The sequence below is a fragment of the Lonchura striata genome, chromosome 3 (genome assembly GCF_050655825.1).
Source record: "Lonchura striata isolate lonStrDom1 chromosome 3, ASM5065582v1, whole genome shotgun sequence".
NCBI classification, from domain to species: Eukaryota; Metazoa; Chordata; class Aves; order Passeriformes; family Estrildidae; genus Lonchura; species Lonchura striata.
The window spans coordinates 107778915-107795428 of NC_140705.1; the positions used below are offsets into that span (position 1 = coordinate 107778915).

Genomic DNA, 16514 nt, shown 5'->3' on the forward strand with positions numbered 1-16514 from the left:
TATTGTTGGTTTTGGAAAGCTGAGTTAGAGTGTCAATTCCTATTAGATGGTGATTTGCTTTGGGATTTGTGCATAAACCTTGTGATGCTTTATTTTATGGTAAACACGTATTCAGAGTAACAGATACAGTCAGATGGAAGTAACTGAGATATCAAAGCTGATTTTGGCAGTAAAGGGGAAAGGAAGCTTTAAGAGAGCGCTGCTGACTTGTGATTTTTGTCATAAATCTCGTGATACTTGGTACTTCTTTAAAACCCTAGCTCAAAATCAGATGATGTGAGAAACTTGCCTTTTAATTTGGAGGGTTTTTTAGGGAATCAAATGCCTGTGCTTGTGAATGTAGAAGAAACACTTGCAAAGAAAGCAAACCTCAAGCTCAGAAAATGGACAAGAAAAAAACCTAATACATAAATCTTGTGGATCTCTAGGGAATTACGATTTGTCTGAGTCTTAATTGTGCTATACGCCATGGTGCTGCCTGCCAGAAAGGGCAAATTAATGTAAAGTACAAGCTTTGAATCAGCTTTTCATGCACCTAAAGTGATTTGCACTGAATGCAGTTTAGTTTTAGCCAAGAAATATATTCCTCCTCCACTTTGAGAATCCAGGTTTCCATGCTAACGTGGTTGCCCCCACAATGGATGCAAGAATGGAGCTCATACTGAAATTACACCACCCACCTTAGTGTGGGGCTGGCACTGGCTGTTTCAGCAGGGCTCTGTGGCTCCTTTCTCTGCAGGCTCTGGCTGCTGCTGTTCCCCATCTGCAGGAGGGAAGCAGCTGGCTCTGCTGTGCCTGTTGGGAGCCTCTTTGAAGAGAGCAGTGAGCGAGATTGGAGGGTACAGCTCTAGCTGCTCTCAGCCTTGTGCTTCCCCAGAACTGGGGCTGTGGCTGCCTGCTTTGAAGGAGGGAGGAGGTGTGATATTTCTGCATCACTGTGGAGCAGGCAGTGCTGTCTGTTGTGCAGTCCCCCGGGAGCTTGCAGCAGCATCGCTGTGCTGCGCAGGCGCTCTGTCATCTCTGGGCTCATCACTGAAGGGTGACAGCTCCTGTGGCCGGGTTTGACCCTGGCCTCTCCCTTGGCTAGACCACAATAAGATGATTGCTGCGCCAGAATTTTAGGTTTGCTGCCAGAAAGATTAATTCCTCTTTATTTTCTTCATCTTCTCCTAACTGAAGCAGTGTTCATAACTAAATTCATTGATATCAGTCAGCTGTCTTGCTGTTTCATTCTGTCTCTGATTTAGTCTTATCTTATAATGCTTTTGCCTGAAGTGATTTAAGCTTGGGAGTTCTGTGTTTCCTATAAACCTAGTAAATCTAATGAGCTACATTTCTGTTTTGATGGCAGTTTTCACATAAATGCAAAATATTGGTCCTTTTGGACTTAAAACACCCTAGAACAGTGCTTTAAAATTATTTAGATAGATTTTGTATGGCTTATATGCAGAACTCATCACAACAAAATGAGTTTGTTATTTCATGAGTTATTTCCAAAGTGTTTGGAGGGATTTATTGTAAAATGTGAAGTTTATATTCGGTCTAGTAGAGCTGTTAAATAGAGAAAGAGACTGCACTAAAATAACAAATTGATATGATATCTTCGTATGCCAACATTTGCATGTATTTTGAGGCATGACATTAAAGTTCTGCGAGACAGGTTTTGTGGGGAGGTTTTTTTCTCATGTTTCTTTAGGAGGAGATAGCTTAACGAGACATTCAGATAATTTTTCATAATGTTGCTTGAAGTTTTTCCATCTCCCCCCCACCACCCTGAGGTCATGGTCCTGCCAGTGTGACACATGCTGGTCTCCTCTCCCAGGAGAGGAAATACTGTGTTTGAGATAAACTCTTTTGTGGCTGCAGTAGCCATCAGCCCACCCCAAGGGGCACCTTATTGCTTGCCTGAGATTCAGAGATGTGGCTGAGCCCCTTTCAGTCCAGGAGGGCCAGACTGGCAACAATTTTCTCTTACAGAGTTTATTTGGTCAGACAAGCTTTAAGGAGAGCTGCTGTGAGCATCCCAGCTGAGATGGGCAAGAACAGTAGTGGCAAAAGTGGAGTGTGGACTGGTTTGGAGAGACCTGATCATTTGGCATGTATGTGGCTAGAGCAAAGAGTGTATCTGTGTCTGAGGCTGAGCAGGGATGGCATGATCTATGCCTAAAATATTTTGCTTCCTCTTGTAGGCTGGAAAAGAAAGAAAAGAAAGTAAACATCAAAGGACTGGAATACCAAGGGATGTTAAATTAAAAGATCCTCCATGTAAATTGCTAAGTAACTTGGGTCTCATTTGTCCAGCTGTGCAGATGCCCACTGCACTGGGCAGGATCAGTTTCAGTCTCACATTTCCCTCTTGGCAACTACTGGGCTAGTGAAGACAAAATGAGGAGCAGCTAACTTGGGTTTCTTTGGGAGCAACTATGCTGTTATATCCTGTGAAGTCTGCTTTGTGAGGGAAGGATGCTTTACTAGATTCTAACTGGACCTACTTAGGCAGCGTGTGAACCTCTCCAAAATGCACAGAGATGGTTTCGTTTTCTTGGATTGAATTGCAAGGAAAAGAGGATTTCCCCGAGCTCTATGAGGATGTGAATAAGACACCAGCCTATCTGCCCACCCAGTGCAAACAGCCCAGCATTACATTTGGATGCTTGCAAGAAACACAGCTCCACGAAGCTTCTCTGGGAGAGGGCAGCCTTGGCAGAAAAATGTGGTACTGAAAGTTGCTTTCAAAACATGTTGATATAAAAATCTTGTTAAGCTGACTGCAAAATCCACAAAGTTATATGTATTTTTTCCCAGGTTTGCCAGTCTGGAAGGCAAGAAGTATGCCCTAACTTCAAAGCTGTGCTAATAACATCACTACCTATTCATGTGTCCATTTGCTTGTCTTTGCACTGCAGAGAAGCTGTATGTGTTTTAGATGGCTAGGGATAAATGATTTGGTAGTTTTCCCTGTGTGAAACAGCTCTAGTCTGGCTTGAATTTCTGGGAGTCTCAGTGAAATTCTCACTGGTGGAGATAGGGATTAGGGCGAGGAGTGTGAATGGGCAAGGCAAGGAGGAATCTTTGCAGTGAAACAGGCTGAAGGTGGATCAGTTAAATAAACTGGTAAATACAATAAATTCTTCCTGCAAAGCTGAATGGCTTTTACCCATACCCTTAAAGCTGTGATTGCTACATTACTGCACTGTCATCTCTTGGAACATTAGATCTTGGAAAATATGTAGGAATTTAAGAAATGCATCTGGGAAGAACACATTTGCATTTTCCAAGGGAGCTGTGGGAGGCGCCTGCTTGCAGGGCTGTTTTGAAGTTCTCCTGCTTGAAATGAATGACATTAGTTAGCGATGAGATAATAGGACAAGTATTTCCCAGAGCAGTTGTGAGCCTGGAGTTGCACTTGTGGGCTCTCCCAAGCTGTGACATGCTCACCTCGGGTCAAGCAGAAGCTGCAGCCACGTCCTGCCTCGCAAAGCACGGGCACTTGGCACGGGAGGGTGAAGCCTCCCCTCGTGCCTGGTGGGTCCCTGCTCAGCATCCCCAGTGGAGGTGGCTGGGGACCACAGGGTGATGGGTTGGTCTGGTGGTGAGGAGGTGTGGTTTGGCAGCCCTGCCTCTCTTGAGCACACTCCAGCTCGAAAAGCATGCTGTCCCTCTCAGAGAGACCACTAAGTGCATATGCCCCGTGGCTGCGGAAGAGAAAAAGTGGGATTCTAACTCTAGGATCTTGTGGTTTATGAGGTCAGCCTGTAAGGATAGATTCAAGAGTAATGCTAATCAACACAAGTGCTTCAGTCACAGCAGCTCTCCAGAGAAAGAGCTTATCAACCATAAAATCACATTAAAACCTATGTATATAAAAATATTTATTTCTCAAAGCCAACTCTGAAATCTCAATTTGTAGCTTCTTATCTTGTTGCCACCATCTTGATACCCCTCTGAGAGGTTGGCTCACCAGTATAATCCCACTTGCTGTACTGGAAAATGTGTTTTCTGCCCATGCAGCCCTCCTGGGATAAGCTTTAGATGCGATGTTTTGTCACAGAGGTGTGGGCGCCAAATACTTTGTTCTTTCATAAATGTTACAATGCATACTAAAGGTTAATATAGTCAAAGCTCTGAACTCTCTGCTCCCCAAGGTTAAATGAAAAACCACCCTGCCTCTAAATCAGTAAAACAATATTGATGTCACTTGAAATGTGTGTGCAATGTGAATGGGGCTAAGCTACTTTGTAATGCTGTATGAATTTTTTTACCTTAGTGGGGCTCATTTTGTAATTGCATGATGACTATGCTCATAAAATGGGTATTTGTGGAAAATATTTGATGCTAGACTTCTGCTTCCCAAACAAGCAAAATATGGTTGCTTCCTTGATGAATGCTAAGCAGACCTTTATAAAATTACTGTCTGTCTCTTAATTTGCTTGTTTGAGCTGCAGCCCTTGGATAATTTAGTGGGTTTTTTTCAGTAAATTAACCTTTTAGAAAACATATTTCTCCAGTTTATCATGCCAAAATTCAACAGAGTTCTTCTTACATAAAACCAATGCAATGAGTGGAGGATCAAACCTGCTGCCTTAACAAGTCAAAGAAATAACATAAGTAAGTATAAAATACATCATTGTTTGTTTGGTTCATAGGATCACAACGAGCCTCTTCCCTTGCTGCATCAAGACTGGAACAGGCCATGTCTGAAATAACTATGCAGAGCAGCACAATGAAGCAGGGACCTGTGAAGCTGTGGACAACTCTTGAACAAATTTGGCTACAAGCTGGTAAGTCCTGAGCTACCTGGAGTTCCTTTTTCCCTCCAGTGATGAATCAAATGACATAAATATTAACAGATTGCTATTGCTATTAACAGAGTAGTTGAAGTCATGAATTGAAAATCATTCTATTCCAGCAGAAAATCTGCCTATCTATCCCAGATGGTTTTTGAAACACCGCTTATTTAATTTTGACCCCCAAAAAATACTGTAGTAGTGTGATTTCTTAGCTCATTTCTGTTTTTCCAAAACATACAGAAAACTTTAGTCATCACTATAATACACTTTTTAAAAACGAGGGTGGGTAGTTCTTCATTAGCAAATGGTGGTTCATAAGGACAATTATTTCTATTCTCCCTTTACTAAATGCTTCCCTTTAATAAGGCTGGGCAAACCATGTCTTAAATGTGATTTAAACATTCCAATCTTTGCTGAGGTTTAAGTGGAAATTATTAGAAAGAGCACGTTCTCCACTCTGTCCTTGACTGTTTGAACCTCCCAAGGTCTTGTAGGTTGAGTACCAGTTTGAGACACTAATGCAAAGATGCTGCAGCAGAGCAGGGGGGAAGACAGTGAGGAGAGACTCTAGCCACAAGTGATCTCCAAACCCATGGGGGGGTGTTATGTAGGACATTTTTTGAGGAGCAGAGTTGCCCAGCACATTCTGCTGTTTGCATTCCAGTGTTTCAGAACTGAGAGAATTCCAACCCTGTAATTTTGTTTTTAGGAGACAACAGTTTTTCTTCTATAACTGGGCCCACAGTTGCACAGTTAAAACTACCTTTGAGTGCTATGATTGCTTATTAGATGTCTCACCATTTGCAATGCAGAAAGAAAAGCAGAACCCCCTGGAAAGCTGCTGATAGTTTCCTATTCTTCGTGCAGGGGAACATTTCAAATTCACATTTTGCTAATCTATGCCATTGACAGTTCTCATGTAAGACCTGGCAGTCTCACCCTGCAAAGATTTTCATAGCTGTTTGTGTGGGTAATTTTCTACCAATTAGACTTGAGTTCTAGAACAAAATATATGACATTGTTTTTGCTACAATTTGATTAATACTAACAAAAGAAGTCACCTTATAGAATGAATCATCCTTTAAGTTAATCACGTATTCTCCTTAATGACTTGTGTGGATGTGAATTTCAGTGATGTGCTGTGGGCTTCAAAATCACCAGCAAGATTGTGCTTTATTCAGTTTATACTCCTGATTTAAGGCTGCACAGAGGGCTGGTGGGGAGCAAAATAAATGGAGTTTATTACGATGAGAAGTCAGGTGTCTGTTGTCCATCATCCTACAGCTAGCTCTAGGCAGTTTACATTTTTGCTGCTGTCTGAAAAGGCAAAAGCAATAAAGACCTAGTGCTTGCTGTGAATTGCTATGATTGCTTTTCAGTGTGAATAGAGTGAAAGGCATTTCTAAAAGGTGTTAATCAATTCTTTTAGATAGAATTTATTTTTATAAGCTGTAACTTTTCTCTCTTATCACTTTGTAAGCCTTTGTTATGCTTCATGCTTAGTTTTAGCTGGACTTTGATTCAGGATTGATACTTTGAAAACATGTACTGTGGCTGCTTTGTAATTTCATTACTGAAGTCAGTTATTGTTATGGATGCAGCTTAATGAGCTCCTGCTGAGGTACTGGCCATTCTCTTCTCACAGTAGTGTGGAAGCTGCTGGATTCTGGTATCCTGAGGGATGAAGAGAGGTGCAGGTATTTGGGGTAGTCTTTACTCTCTGTGGAGAAGGCCACAGTACCTGAATAATTAGAAGACTTCTTGGAAGTGGGTTAGCCTTACACTGAGATTAGTGAATGGAATGATCCAAAGGGTTTCACTGACCTTCACTGATCTTTCCCATCTGAAAGGAGGGGAAAGGAGAAGCGAGTATACTTGTAAGAAGTAACTTCCAAAACAGAGATATTTCATAGACAACAAATTAAACAGGTCTGCATGGTTAGAGGAAGTTGAGGTAGTCAGGTGGTTTTACATTACAGCTCACCCCAAAATTAATGGCAGTGGAAAGCAACAGGCAGTTAGTGTAGCATTCTGATGCCTGCCTATGGACTCACTTGATACTCATGGAACATCTGCATCAGTATGCTGTAGATTTTCATCAGGTTTAGCTTGGACTTGTCCTTTTTCAATCAGTGACTCATCTTGTGACTCCAGGCAAGTTGCCTAACTTTTTCATACCTCAGTGTCCTATCTCCAAAGGGGAAAAATGTTGATCTGCCTTTGGGAAATGACTCTTGTGTTGTTGTTTTTGTTGTTATTAACACTTTGACCTTTTTAGCATGACTCATAAATCCTTAGATAAAGTTATTACAATTTCCTAACCTCATACTACAGTAAATTTATAACAAAGCATCTGTCCTTCTCAGACACTCACAGGACACAGCTGGCCATGTGTCCCAAGACACCATGTCTCTGTGCCAGGTAGCAGTCATGTCTGGATGCCATTAGAGCCAGTGCAGTTACCTTGCCTTCTCATATCCCAGAGCATGAAAGGGAATGGTACTGACCAGCTGGTCCAGTTAGAACTTTGTGCAGTGGGATTTGGAAGAGGCACACAAAACCAGCTATCCCACAGCTGTATGGGGCAGCACTTACAGCCCTCCAGCAGCCAGGCCAGGCCACAAAGCTAGCACATACACTTTCAAAAGGGACTCTTAGGGGCTGGTACCTATCCAGTGATGCTTACGTAGGGGAATCCTTAGTGTGTCATCCTCCAGCTGCAGTAAGAGTTCCTGCCTTGTACAGAAGTGTCCTCAGTCCCTTCAAGCTGGAGATCCTCTTGTTCTCTAACAGGTTTCACAATTACCTTCTGAAAATATGCGTGTTCCTTTAACAGTGGCTGAAGGGAAGGCTGTGAACCCTGTGCAAATAGTTAATTCCTTTTGTGCTGTGATAAAGATATTTATTTCACCCATAAGAGATCATATACTTAGTGGTTTTATCTGTAACTTTTCTGGGTTTGTAACCAGCATAGTTTTGTAGGGAAGACAATAAAGCACCATCTTTGGACGTGCAGCTGTTAAATTGAAATGTGTTGCACTGTGACACATGCTGTACCTTGTCTTTCCCTGCAGCAATGCCTAGTGATCTCTGGCAAGCTAATTTTTTGTAGCCTCCTGTAAACAAAGAACTGCTTGATGGATCTGTGGTTTCTACAAAGAGTCTTTTTCTCTTTCAGGCATCAAAATAAAACTCTGAATTCTCACTGTTAATCGTATGTCCAGCTATCCCTTACAGGACCACCTTGGGAGTACAGTCACAGCATGGAATTTGGCATATTGCCTTAGTGGGCTTCCATATCTTCCTGTTTTCTGCACAGGTAGTCACAGCTTTGGAAAAGTAGTGTGCTGTCCTCAAAGACTAGACATCTCCTGCAGCAGGCATGCTTGGAATACTAACAGGCAAATTCTATTTCTAAGTGTTCTGCAGCAGAGATTGTTAACACAGCTTGTCTAGTCCCTTTTAACAACACCCTCCCCCCCCCCCCAGTCCTCTTGAATATAATGGCTTCTTAAAAAGAATCATCTCGGAACACTTTAACATTTATGAGCCTAAACATTATTCTTGGCCCCATGTCTGAGAAACAGCTCATTTCAGGGAGTACTTAGGAACACTGCTACAGTGCACATGCTGTGGTGGTGCAGCTCCAGGAGAGGTTCATTGTGCAATCCTTATGCTCATTTCTCCTCTTTGTTCTACTTTTCATGGATGAGAGCTTGAATTCAGGTTTGAGAAGAGGCAAGAAACTTCGGTGGCACTGGTACAGTTTGTTAACTCCTCCCTCTTCCTGCAGGAAGAGCTGTAATCTCTAATCCTAGAGATTACTAGTGCTAGTACTTTTAACAGTCATGCCAGTATGCCTCCTTTTTGTTTAGAAAATAGAGTCATGCTGTTTGACTAAAGAAAATACACTTGAAATCGTGCAAATTTATGACCAAAATTTACCTTCATTTGGTATCTTTATAAGATCACTTTTGACCCAGAGAGCAAAGCATGTCAGTATTGGAAAGAAATTGTGTTAATTTTGTGTTAGGCTCTTTGGGTAACCGGAATGATTTTTTTATCTGAAGTATGTGTAATTATATTTCCAGGAAGTAATAACCATATGCTGTATTTATACAGAGCATTTTAGAATGCTACAAGCCAGTTTTAATAAGAGTTCTAATATTCTAGCTCCTGTTACTGTATTATTTTAAGCTTTGCTTTTAACTACAAGGTCCACTTTGTTTGTCTTTACTAGTAGTTTATATCTGACAATTTAGCTTCTTGACTAACCCAATACTTTACCAAATATGGCCACTCACAGCAAAGTAGGTCTGGTAATTTGATCTAAATTTGGCTAAATGCCTGCTAAGCTCAGCCTGTGAACCTCACCAGGTAGACCCCAAGGCTAATTTAAAGGAGGATTTAGAGCAAAATGAGAGGATACTATTCCATGTACTCCCAGTGGGGCTGGAGTGAGCTACCTGCTGTCTCAGTAACATGCTAAAGTTTAACCTAGGCAAAATAGTTTATACTGAACATGCTGCAAACAAGAAAAGCAAAGAGAGCCAGTGCAGCAGAGAACAGTGAGCTAATGGAAAAACATCTGCTCCTCTGAGTTATGTGCAACAGGAACTTTTTTTTCCCCTTTCACAAAACACTTGTGATTTATTTATTTTATTCCATATGGGCCAGTTCCTGGGAAAAAGCTGTGTTAGAGAAGATGGGCTTTGTTCCACAAGAAGTCTCCAATGTGCTGGTCTGCAGCCATGGAGCCGGATCCTGGCAGCAGCCAAGGGTGCAGCCAGGCCCTCCCCTGCTGCCCCTCTGCTCACCCAGCCCAGATTGTGTTTGCACAGCCTGCACATGGACACTTCAGTATTTTTCCTTCTCCAAGCCTTTAGCAGTCCTAAGCCCAAACAAGTTATTAGCTCTGATATTAAAGGTGTTAATCAGGTGTGGGAGACATCTTTATTGATATTGCCAGAATAGCTGGGTCACATACTGTCCTGTAATGCAGCACTGGTTGTTGAGACAATTCTAATGTTTTTCTTTCTTAAGTGCTTCCAAATTGTAGAATTTCAAGTTTAGAGCTTGCCCATTCACTGCTTGAGTTCTTGAGCTCCATAAATGCTGCTAATTTTTGTGTCGCTTTACAGTTACACAAAGCACTGTGAAAAGCTGGATTCTGGTGAGGGGGAACAGGAGAAAGTCCTTTATTACACTTCCATTTCTGAGGAGAATAAAGGTGTACTGCAAAGATGACTCCCCTGCAGTATTTACTTACTTGGAGGGATTAGAAGCACTTCAACTGGTGATAGAAATGGTAAAGTGAAGTGGTTTTGTCCCCTTTGAAGTTAAGAAGCCTGCAGTAGTTCTGCTGACCCTCCTGGTTCAGCAAGCTCTGTTCCAGACTTGTGGTAGAGACTAAAGATCACCAAATTCTCAATTTCTCTTCATCCGAACATCCTCAAGGAGGATTAATAAGTTTTGTTCTACACTTTGCAGTTTGGTTTATTTTATTTTCTGTCAATGAGGAATTTAAAAAGTCAAAAGGATTCTTGCAGCTTTATGTCAGTACAGGGCATTTGGGATTGCCTCCTCCATTCCTGAGGCTTCTGGATGTTTCTCATTGCTAAAGCAGGATGTGAAACTTTGTGGACTAGTAATTCTTCAGCATGGACAATTGTCAAAGAGCACATACCTTTTCTCAAAATTTGGGACATGCAAACATTCACATGTGTCTTGAACCCTCATTTGTGATGGAAACAGGCAGCAGCTACCAATGCCTTTTGTTAAGCATTCTGTAGAAACTTTGCCAAGAGATGGGAGGAAACCTGTTGCACTGCCAGAGAATGACTGAGGGTACCGAAAATTCCCATTTCCTCAGCTGCTCAGTAAGTTTGGACAAGTGATAAAATGTACACAGTCATGAAGAAGGAGGCAGAACATTTGTTCATACCAGCGACAGAAAATAGGAATTTATACTTTACTGGGCTGTTAGTCATGTTTTGACTGCACATTTAGTATAGAAGGTAGCTTTTGGCACTTCTGTGCAGCTTCCAAAAACCTTCACTCTAATGCTGCATTTGTAAATAAAGAAGCTTGGTGGTGATTTCAGGCCCTGTGAGACCTGAAGCTTGGCAATTTAAAGCCAGTCCCTGGAATTCAGTTTGCATGCAATGAGAGGATGTAAATCTGCTGCCTTGTTCAAAAGAGCAGGTGCCTGAGCTCAGGTGTATGGGAACAAGCACCAGTTTCTGTACTTCATTTCTGTATCAAACGTCTGCATCAAATGAAATTATTGTAGTCAGGATATGCCTGGAGGAATCTTCTGTCTAATCTGCCACGAATTGTCAAGCTACTGCATGCAGGGTGGTGTCATAGCATGGAACAATGGCTAAACCTCACCTGCCAGCAAGGAAAGGCAGGGAGGGAACCCTCTGTCATGGTAATAGGTCAGTAGTCACTGCTGATGGCAGAGCTGTCTCAGAGAGGGTCTTTCCAGGTAGCTAAGGGCTCCTGCAGTAACAAGCAGTAATAACTCCTGAAGGCAGATGATGTGGAACAGAAATGACCTTCCAACACCCTCACAGATGCTCTCACCTTCTTGAGTGTGAAAGGCTGCTCTGCACTGTACCAACCTGCCGGGCATTTGGCTGTTACCCTGGCCATGTCACTGTGCAGTAACATTTTTGGATTGGATGAAAGTGCTTTAGATGCATCAGACACACACAACCAAGTGATGTGGAGCAGTCTACTTTGTGGGAGTTAAGTGCTGCCTCTTGGATAACACCAAACGTGATTCACAAGTAATGAAATTTTAACTCTTGCATTGTTCACATTGCAGAAAAACATTTCAGATCTGTTTGATTTCTTTGGGCTAGAATTAAAATTGTTGCTACAGTGACAAGCACTATCGCTCTTGACATTGCTTTGAATATTTTGGGAATAGAGTCAGTGTTTAAGGTGATGTTGAACACCTCTGTTTTTTTCAGACAACAGTGTGATGCAGACATGACTGGATTACACTGTTGGTACACCCTTGATGGACTCCCTAACAGAACTCTGCAAATAATTTTTTCTTGGACAAAATAAAGGGGCTGACTGCAGGACACCCAGCTTTGTCAGTGTTCTGGGAATTGCACTTGGTCTGTGCATTTGTTAGGGGTCTTTGGAGAGCAAGTTGATTATATGCTTCTGGCAATTTTCACTTGATTAAGGATCTTCACTGTAGATGAGCTCAAATGCAAGCAGAAATAGCTGAAAGAACTAGGAGCTTGTAATAGGAGTTAATAATAATCTCAGTGCAGAGGTGTGCTGCTCTCAGGGACTGGGCCCAGCATTAAAACTGGTGCATCAGTCCAGTTGCAATTCCAGACAGAAGAGGCCATAGCTACAAGAACACAGTTGTTTGGAAGAGCAGCAGAATAGGCTGGACAGGATTGCAAGAGGGCACAAATGGGAAACATAAAGTGGATCTGAGAAAGGAATGAATTGTGCTAGGCTGAACCTTGAAGTCAGCTGGATAGCTGTTCATGGTCTCAGGGCAGGCACAGGCTTCAAGACCTGAATGAAAGGAGAGAGTGAACGATTCAACCTGTCTTGGCCCATCCATGCAGTGCACTGTCTCTTTCCTGTAGGTAAGAGTACTGAAATATTCTCTAATGTCATTCACACTCCAGAGAGAATAATAGATGAGTTGTACATACAGGATCATCAGCTGTCTCTCTGCTCAGTAGCATTCAGAGAGCTTTTAGGTCAAAACAGAATGTAAATTTATCGAAGGTTTTATGGAAATGGTGTTAAGTGACAGAGAAAGGAAGCTTGGCTTTGGATTCAAAGCTCTGAAGAAGGTCAGTACCAAGAACAATCTGGTACAATAATGAGAGGTTCATAAATGGTTTCCCTGAAGCATTGACCCTTTCACAGGATAAGGATTACAGATACCAGATACCTGTGTCAGCTTGAGAAGGTATTCTCTGCTTTGAAGTGGAAGTGGGACTGGATGCCAAGTCTCTATAATAGAACTTCCTCACAAGGGCTGCAAATTTGGTTATATGTTATTTATAGCAAAATTAGGTTATATAAGGAGATAGGCTGATTAATCCAATGGTCAGGAGGCTGCTAACCCAAGTAACATGAAAGCAGGTGTTTGAGTATTTTCAGTACCACTGAGGGTTTTACCATGGTAAATTTAATAGGTGCTTGTTTTTTGAGTTTGATTTCTGCCTCTAGCTGTGTTTTTATTCCATGTTACATAAGCATATCTTGTTAATCTGTAAATAAAATGAGTGTGTAATAGAAGTGAAAAATGAGTTTACAGAAAACACGTTTTAATGCAGACCTAAATGATGTCCTTTAATGTCTATTTTTAGCTGGGTAGATAAAAATTTTAGCACTCCTTTCCTTTCGTAACCAAAAGGCACCCCTCTCATTCTTTTTTATGCAAATTAGGACTCCCACACCATTAAATCATTTTTATTGACTATTGAGCCTGCAAAGAAGCGGACTGAACTTTAATATGCTACATTACCATACCATAAAATACAATTTGTAGTTCTTACTTAGATTCTGTTTTGCTGTACTTCCTCTAAATAATTGTTATTACTGAAGAAGATTTACAGGCGCCATAGAAAGAATAAGTACTCTCTATTTTGCACACATTGAAACACTGTGCAAGATTTCACATCTAAACCCACATGCTCCCAGTCCTGTTCTGAAATTAAACAAGTCACACCATGCTCTTAGTTGCTGATAGAGCTTTTAGTATGGCAGCATCCAGAAATTCTGCTGACTTCAAACAGTGCCAGGATTTCACCCCTTCTTTTGTGCTGCTAAGTTTGTGCAAACTTTGGGGATAGAATGTTCATCTTCAGGCTGTGAAGTGTCACTTTGCACATCCCCAGGCTCATTAATGCCACATGCATGGCGTCAGCTGCTATGCAGCACTTGGCAGGAAAACGCTCTGTTCCTTGGAGGTGCAAGGAAAATACTGTCCTCCCACCAATTTTTTGCATAAGGCTGTGCACATATTCAGCTTGACAAGGTACATGGCCTTGCCTTCTGTTATTATAGATAGCTGCAGCCTCTTGGAGCCAAGGGAAGGGATGCATGCAGAGATTTTATGATTAACCAGGAAGAAATGCGTATGAGTCATTCTGAAAGAGTATAACTCTTCTGAAGGAACTAATATTTTGCTCATGTTGACAGCCTTGGAGAATGACATTTATCTTGTACCACAACCTAGAGATGGCTGAGAAATATTCAAGCATTTTCTCGACAGTGTCTTCACCCTTTTTCTAGGAGGGTCACCTCAGAAGTGGAAGGGTGTTCAGCCATGCTGTCACTTCACTACAGAATAATTTTTGGTGTGCCAGTAGAAATGCCATTTATGATCCCAGTCTCATGTAAGATAGGCCAAAGTGGAGCCTTCCCGTGGTCAGGCAGGGGACTTCCTTTGAGATGCTTCCCTGCTCAGCTCTAGCAAGCTCCACATCACCATGCCAAGTCCCCACAGTCATCTGGGTCTCCCAGGGTTTTGAAATTGGAGAGTTTCAAAGCTATTCAAGAGGAATTTTCACTCTAATTTCCCCACTCACAGAGACAACCTAGGAATATTCACTGCCTTAAAAAGTCAGGACATTTAAGGTTGTGTCTTATTTCAGAATTGTTATTCTAAATCTGGAGCTTGAATTAGTAATTTTGAATTGGACTCTTGAACTGTCAATACTTACTGCATGACATCAGTTAAAAAAATATAAGAGAGAGACATTGAGGTTTTGTAGTGAGAGCATGTAGAACACAGGGTATGGACCAAATAGCAATGCCTGCTGTATGAAGAGAATTATTTTATCTACATACGTGCTTATGTATGTGTGTCTATGTGTATATATATATATATATATAAACAGTTTCTCTTTTCAATTACCTGTGAAAACTGAGCATCACTTTTTCACCATTTGAAAGAATTAGAATATTTCAGTTAGAAGGCACCTACAACAATTATCCAGTCCAACACCACAATCATCTAGTCCAAATCCTGAGAAATGTTAAAGTTCAACCATGAGATACGTTATAAAATTTATTATGAGACATTATTTTATTAACAAGTTGACATTCAAACACAGAAATATGCCTTGCATATTTTTTTTCTACGCAAACCACTAAGATAGTTGCTGATAGTTGAAGAAAGTGAGCAGTCTCTTCCAAGAGCTGTATTTTGTTTTTCTGTAATGTATGAGGATGTAAATGGGTGAATACACAATATAAATAAGTCTATAAGAGCCTTTTGATTTTAAGTTTCTGAACTATTAAGAGACAGTTGTCTAATAAACTTGTCAAATAAGAAAAGAAAAACACTTTCTGTCACCTTTTTAAATGGGAAAGTACTCTCCTAAGTTATCCAGTGTCCAGCTCAGACATGTCCTATTACTCTGACATTTTTGAAGTTCTCAGTAGACAATGATGGCTTATTCTGTTCTTTTTTTCTCCCCCAGACTATTTGGAAATACCTTTGATGACTCCAAGTAGCACTGCTTCCTTAGGGCTCAGTTCAGCACTATTTTCTTTCCCAGTGGAGGAATCCATAAGGCCTTTGTCAGGACACCACTCAAAGGTGTCCATGAACATCTGTATAGATCCCTTAGCATTAGGAAAAGATACATTCAGTGAATCCAGTAATGATAATAAGCACTAACCATAGTGCAGGATCATGGCCTCATGTTTTAATATGCTTAAGTCAGATGATATATAATTAATATGAAGAAAGGTCTCTGCTTCATTTCATCTAATGGCAGGGTGTTCTTTGCTTTATTTTTATGGCTTGATGTTTTGTTTTTCCTTCAGCTGAACTCTTCCTGGAACAGCAGCATCTCAAAGAAGCAGGCTTTTGTACCCAGGAGGCAGCTAGTCTTTTCCCCACATCTCATGCTGTACTGTACATGCGTGGGAGGCTTGCAGAGATGAAAGGCAATTTGGAGGAGGCTAAGCAATTGTATGATGAAGCACTCACAGTGAATCCAGCTGGAGTGGAAATTATGCACAGCTTGGTGAGTTTGCAGGGGCTCAGCTCCATTATAGTATTTATGTTCCTGATTAACTGTAATAAGAGGGGAGAGGGCTCATGCTTGCTCTGGATGCCATTGTCTTCCTGATCCTGAAAGCAAGTGACCATTCCAAGAATAAATTGGGTAGTTTGAACCTCTGTTTTAAGACTGGATTGAATTTTGTAAACTAATTAGGACTTGTGTCAAAAGTAAATACTTTAATTGACAAAGGCTGACGCTTTTGGAAATCAGTTCACTGCTTTGTCTTTGCTGCTTTTCCTACTAAATGTTATGCATTTTAAACAAACAGTACATTGATGTTTGAAAGATCAAAACTAAACTATAGGCAGATAGATAAGGGGTTTGTAAAACTTGGGCTGGTTTCTTGTGTCTGCTAAAATCAGGATAAACTATGAGTTTACAATAAAATTAATCTGTTACTGTCATAAGCTGCAGTTTATTTCCAGTCTTGTGTACAGGCAGGGACTCCACACTTGTGGGGATTTTTTGGTAACACTCCCACCCAGCAAGTATTCTTCTTTGGTACCAAGCCCAAAACAAACTGTTTTCCAGACACTGGGCCTAAAGCTTAATAACAATAATAATTATACAGGGGGCTTTGTGGATGACCAAAACCCAGTTCTCTTGTGAAATCAGAGCAGCTAAACATATTTCGTCAATGGTGTGTCTTATT

General features: G+C 41.2%; 1 protein-coding gene across 6 annotated transcripts in view; it reads left to right on the forward strand.

Moving 5' to 3' along the window:
* Positions 1-16514, forward strand: part of TTC7A (tetratricopeptide repeat domain 7A) — a 199630-nt gene that overhangs the window by 143599 nt on the left and 39517 nt on the right. For 5 of the 6 annotated variants that reach the window (XM_085577185.1, XM_085577184.1, XM_085577187.1 and 2 more), the window contains 2 exons: positions 4647-4781; positions 15621-15823. In XM_085577185.1, the coding sequence (XP_085433311.1) occupies positions 4647-4781; positions 15621-15823 (338 nt within the window). The remainder of the gene's footprint in view (positions 1-4646; positions 4782-15620; positions 15824-16514) is intronic. The other variant, XM_085577183.1, reaches the window with a different exon arrangement.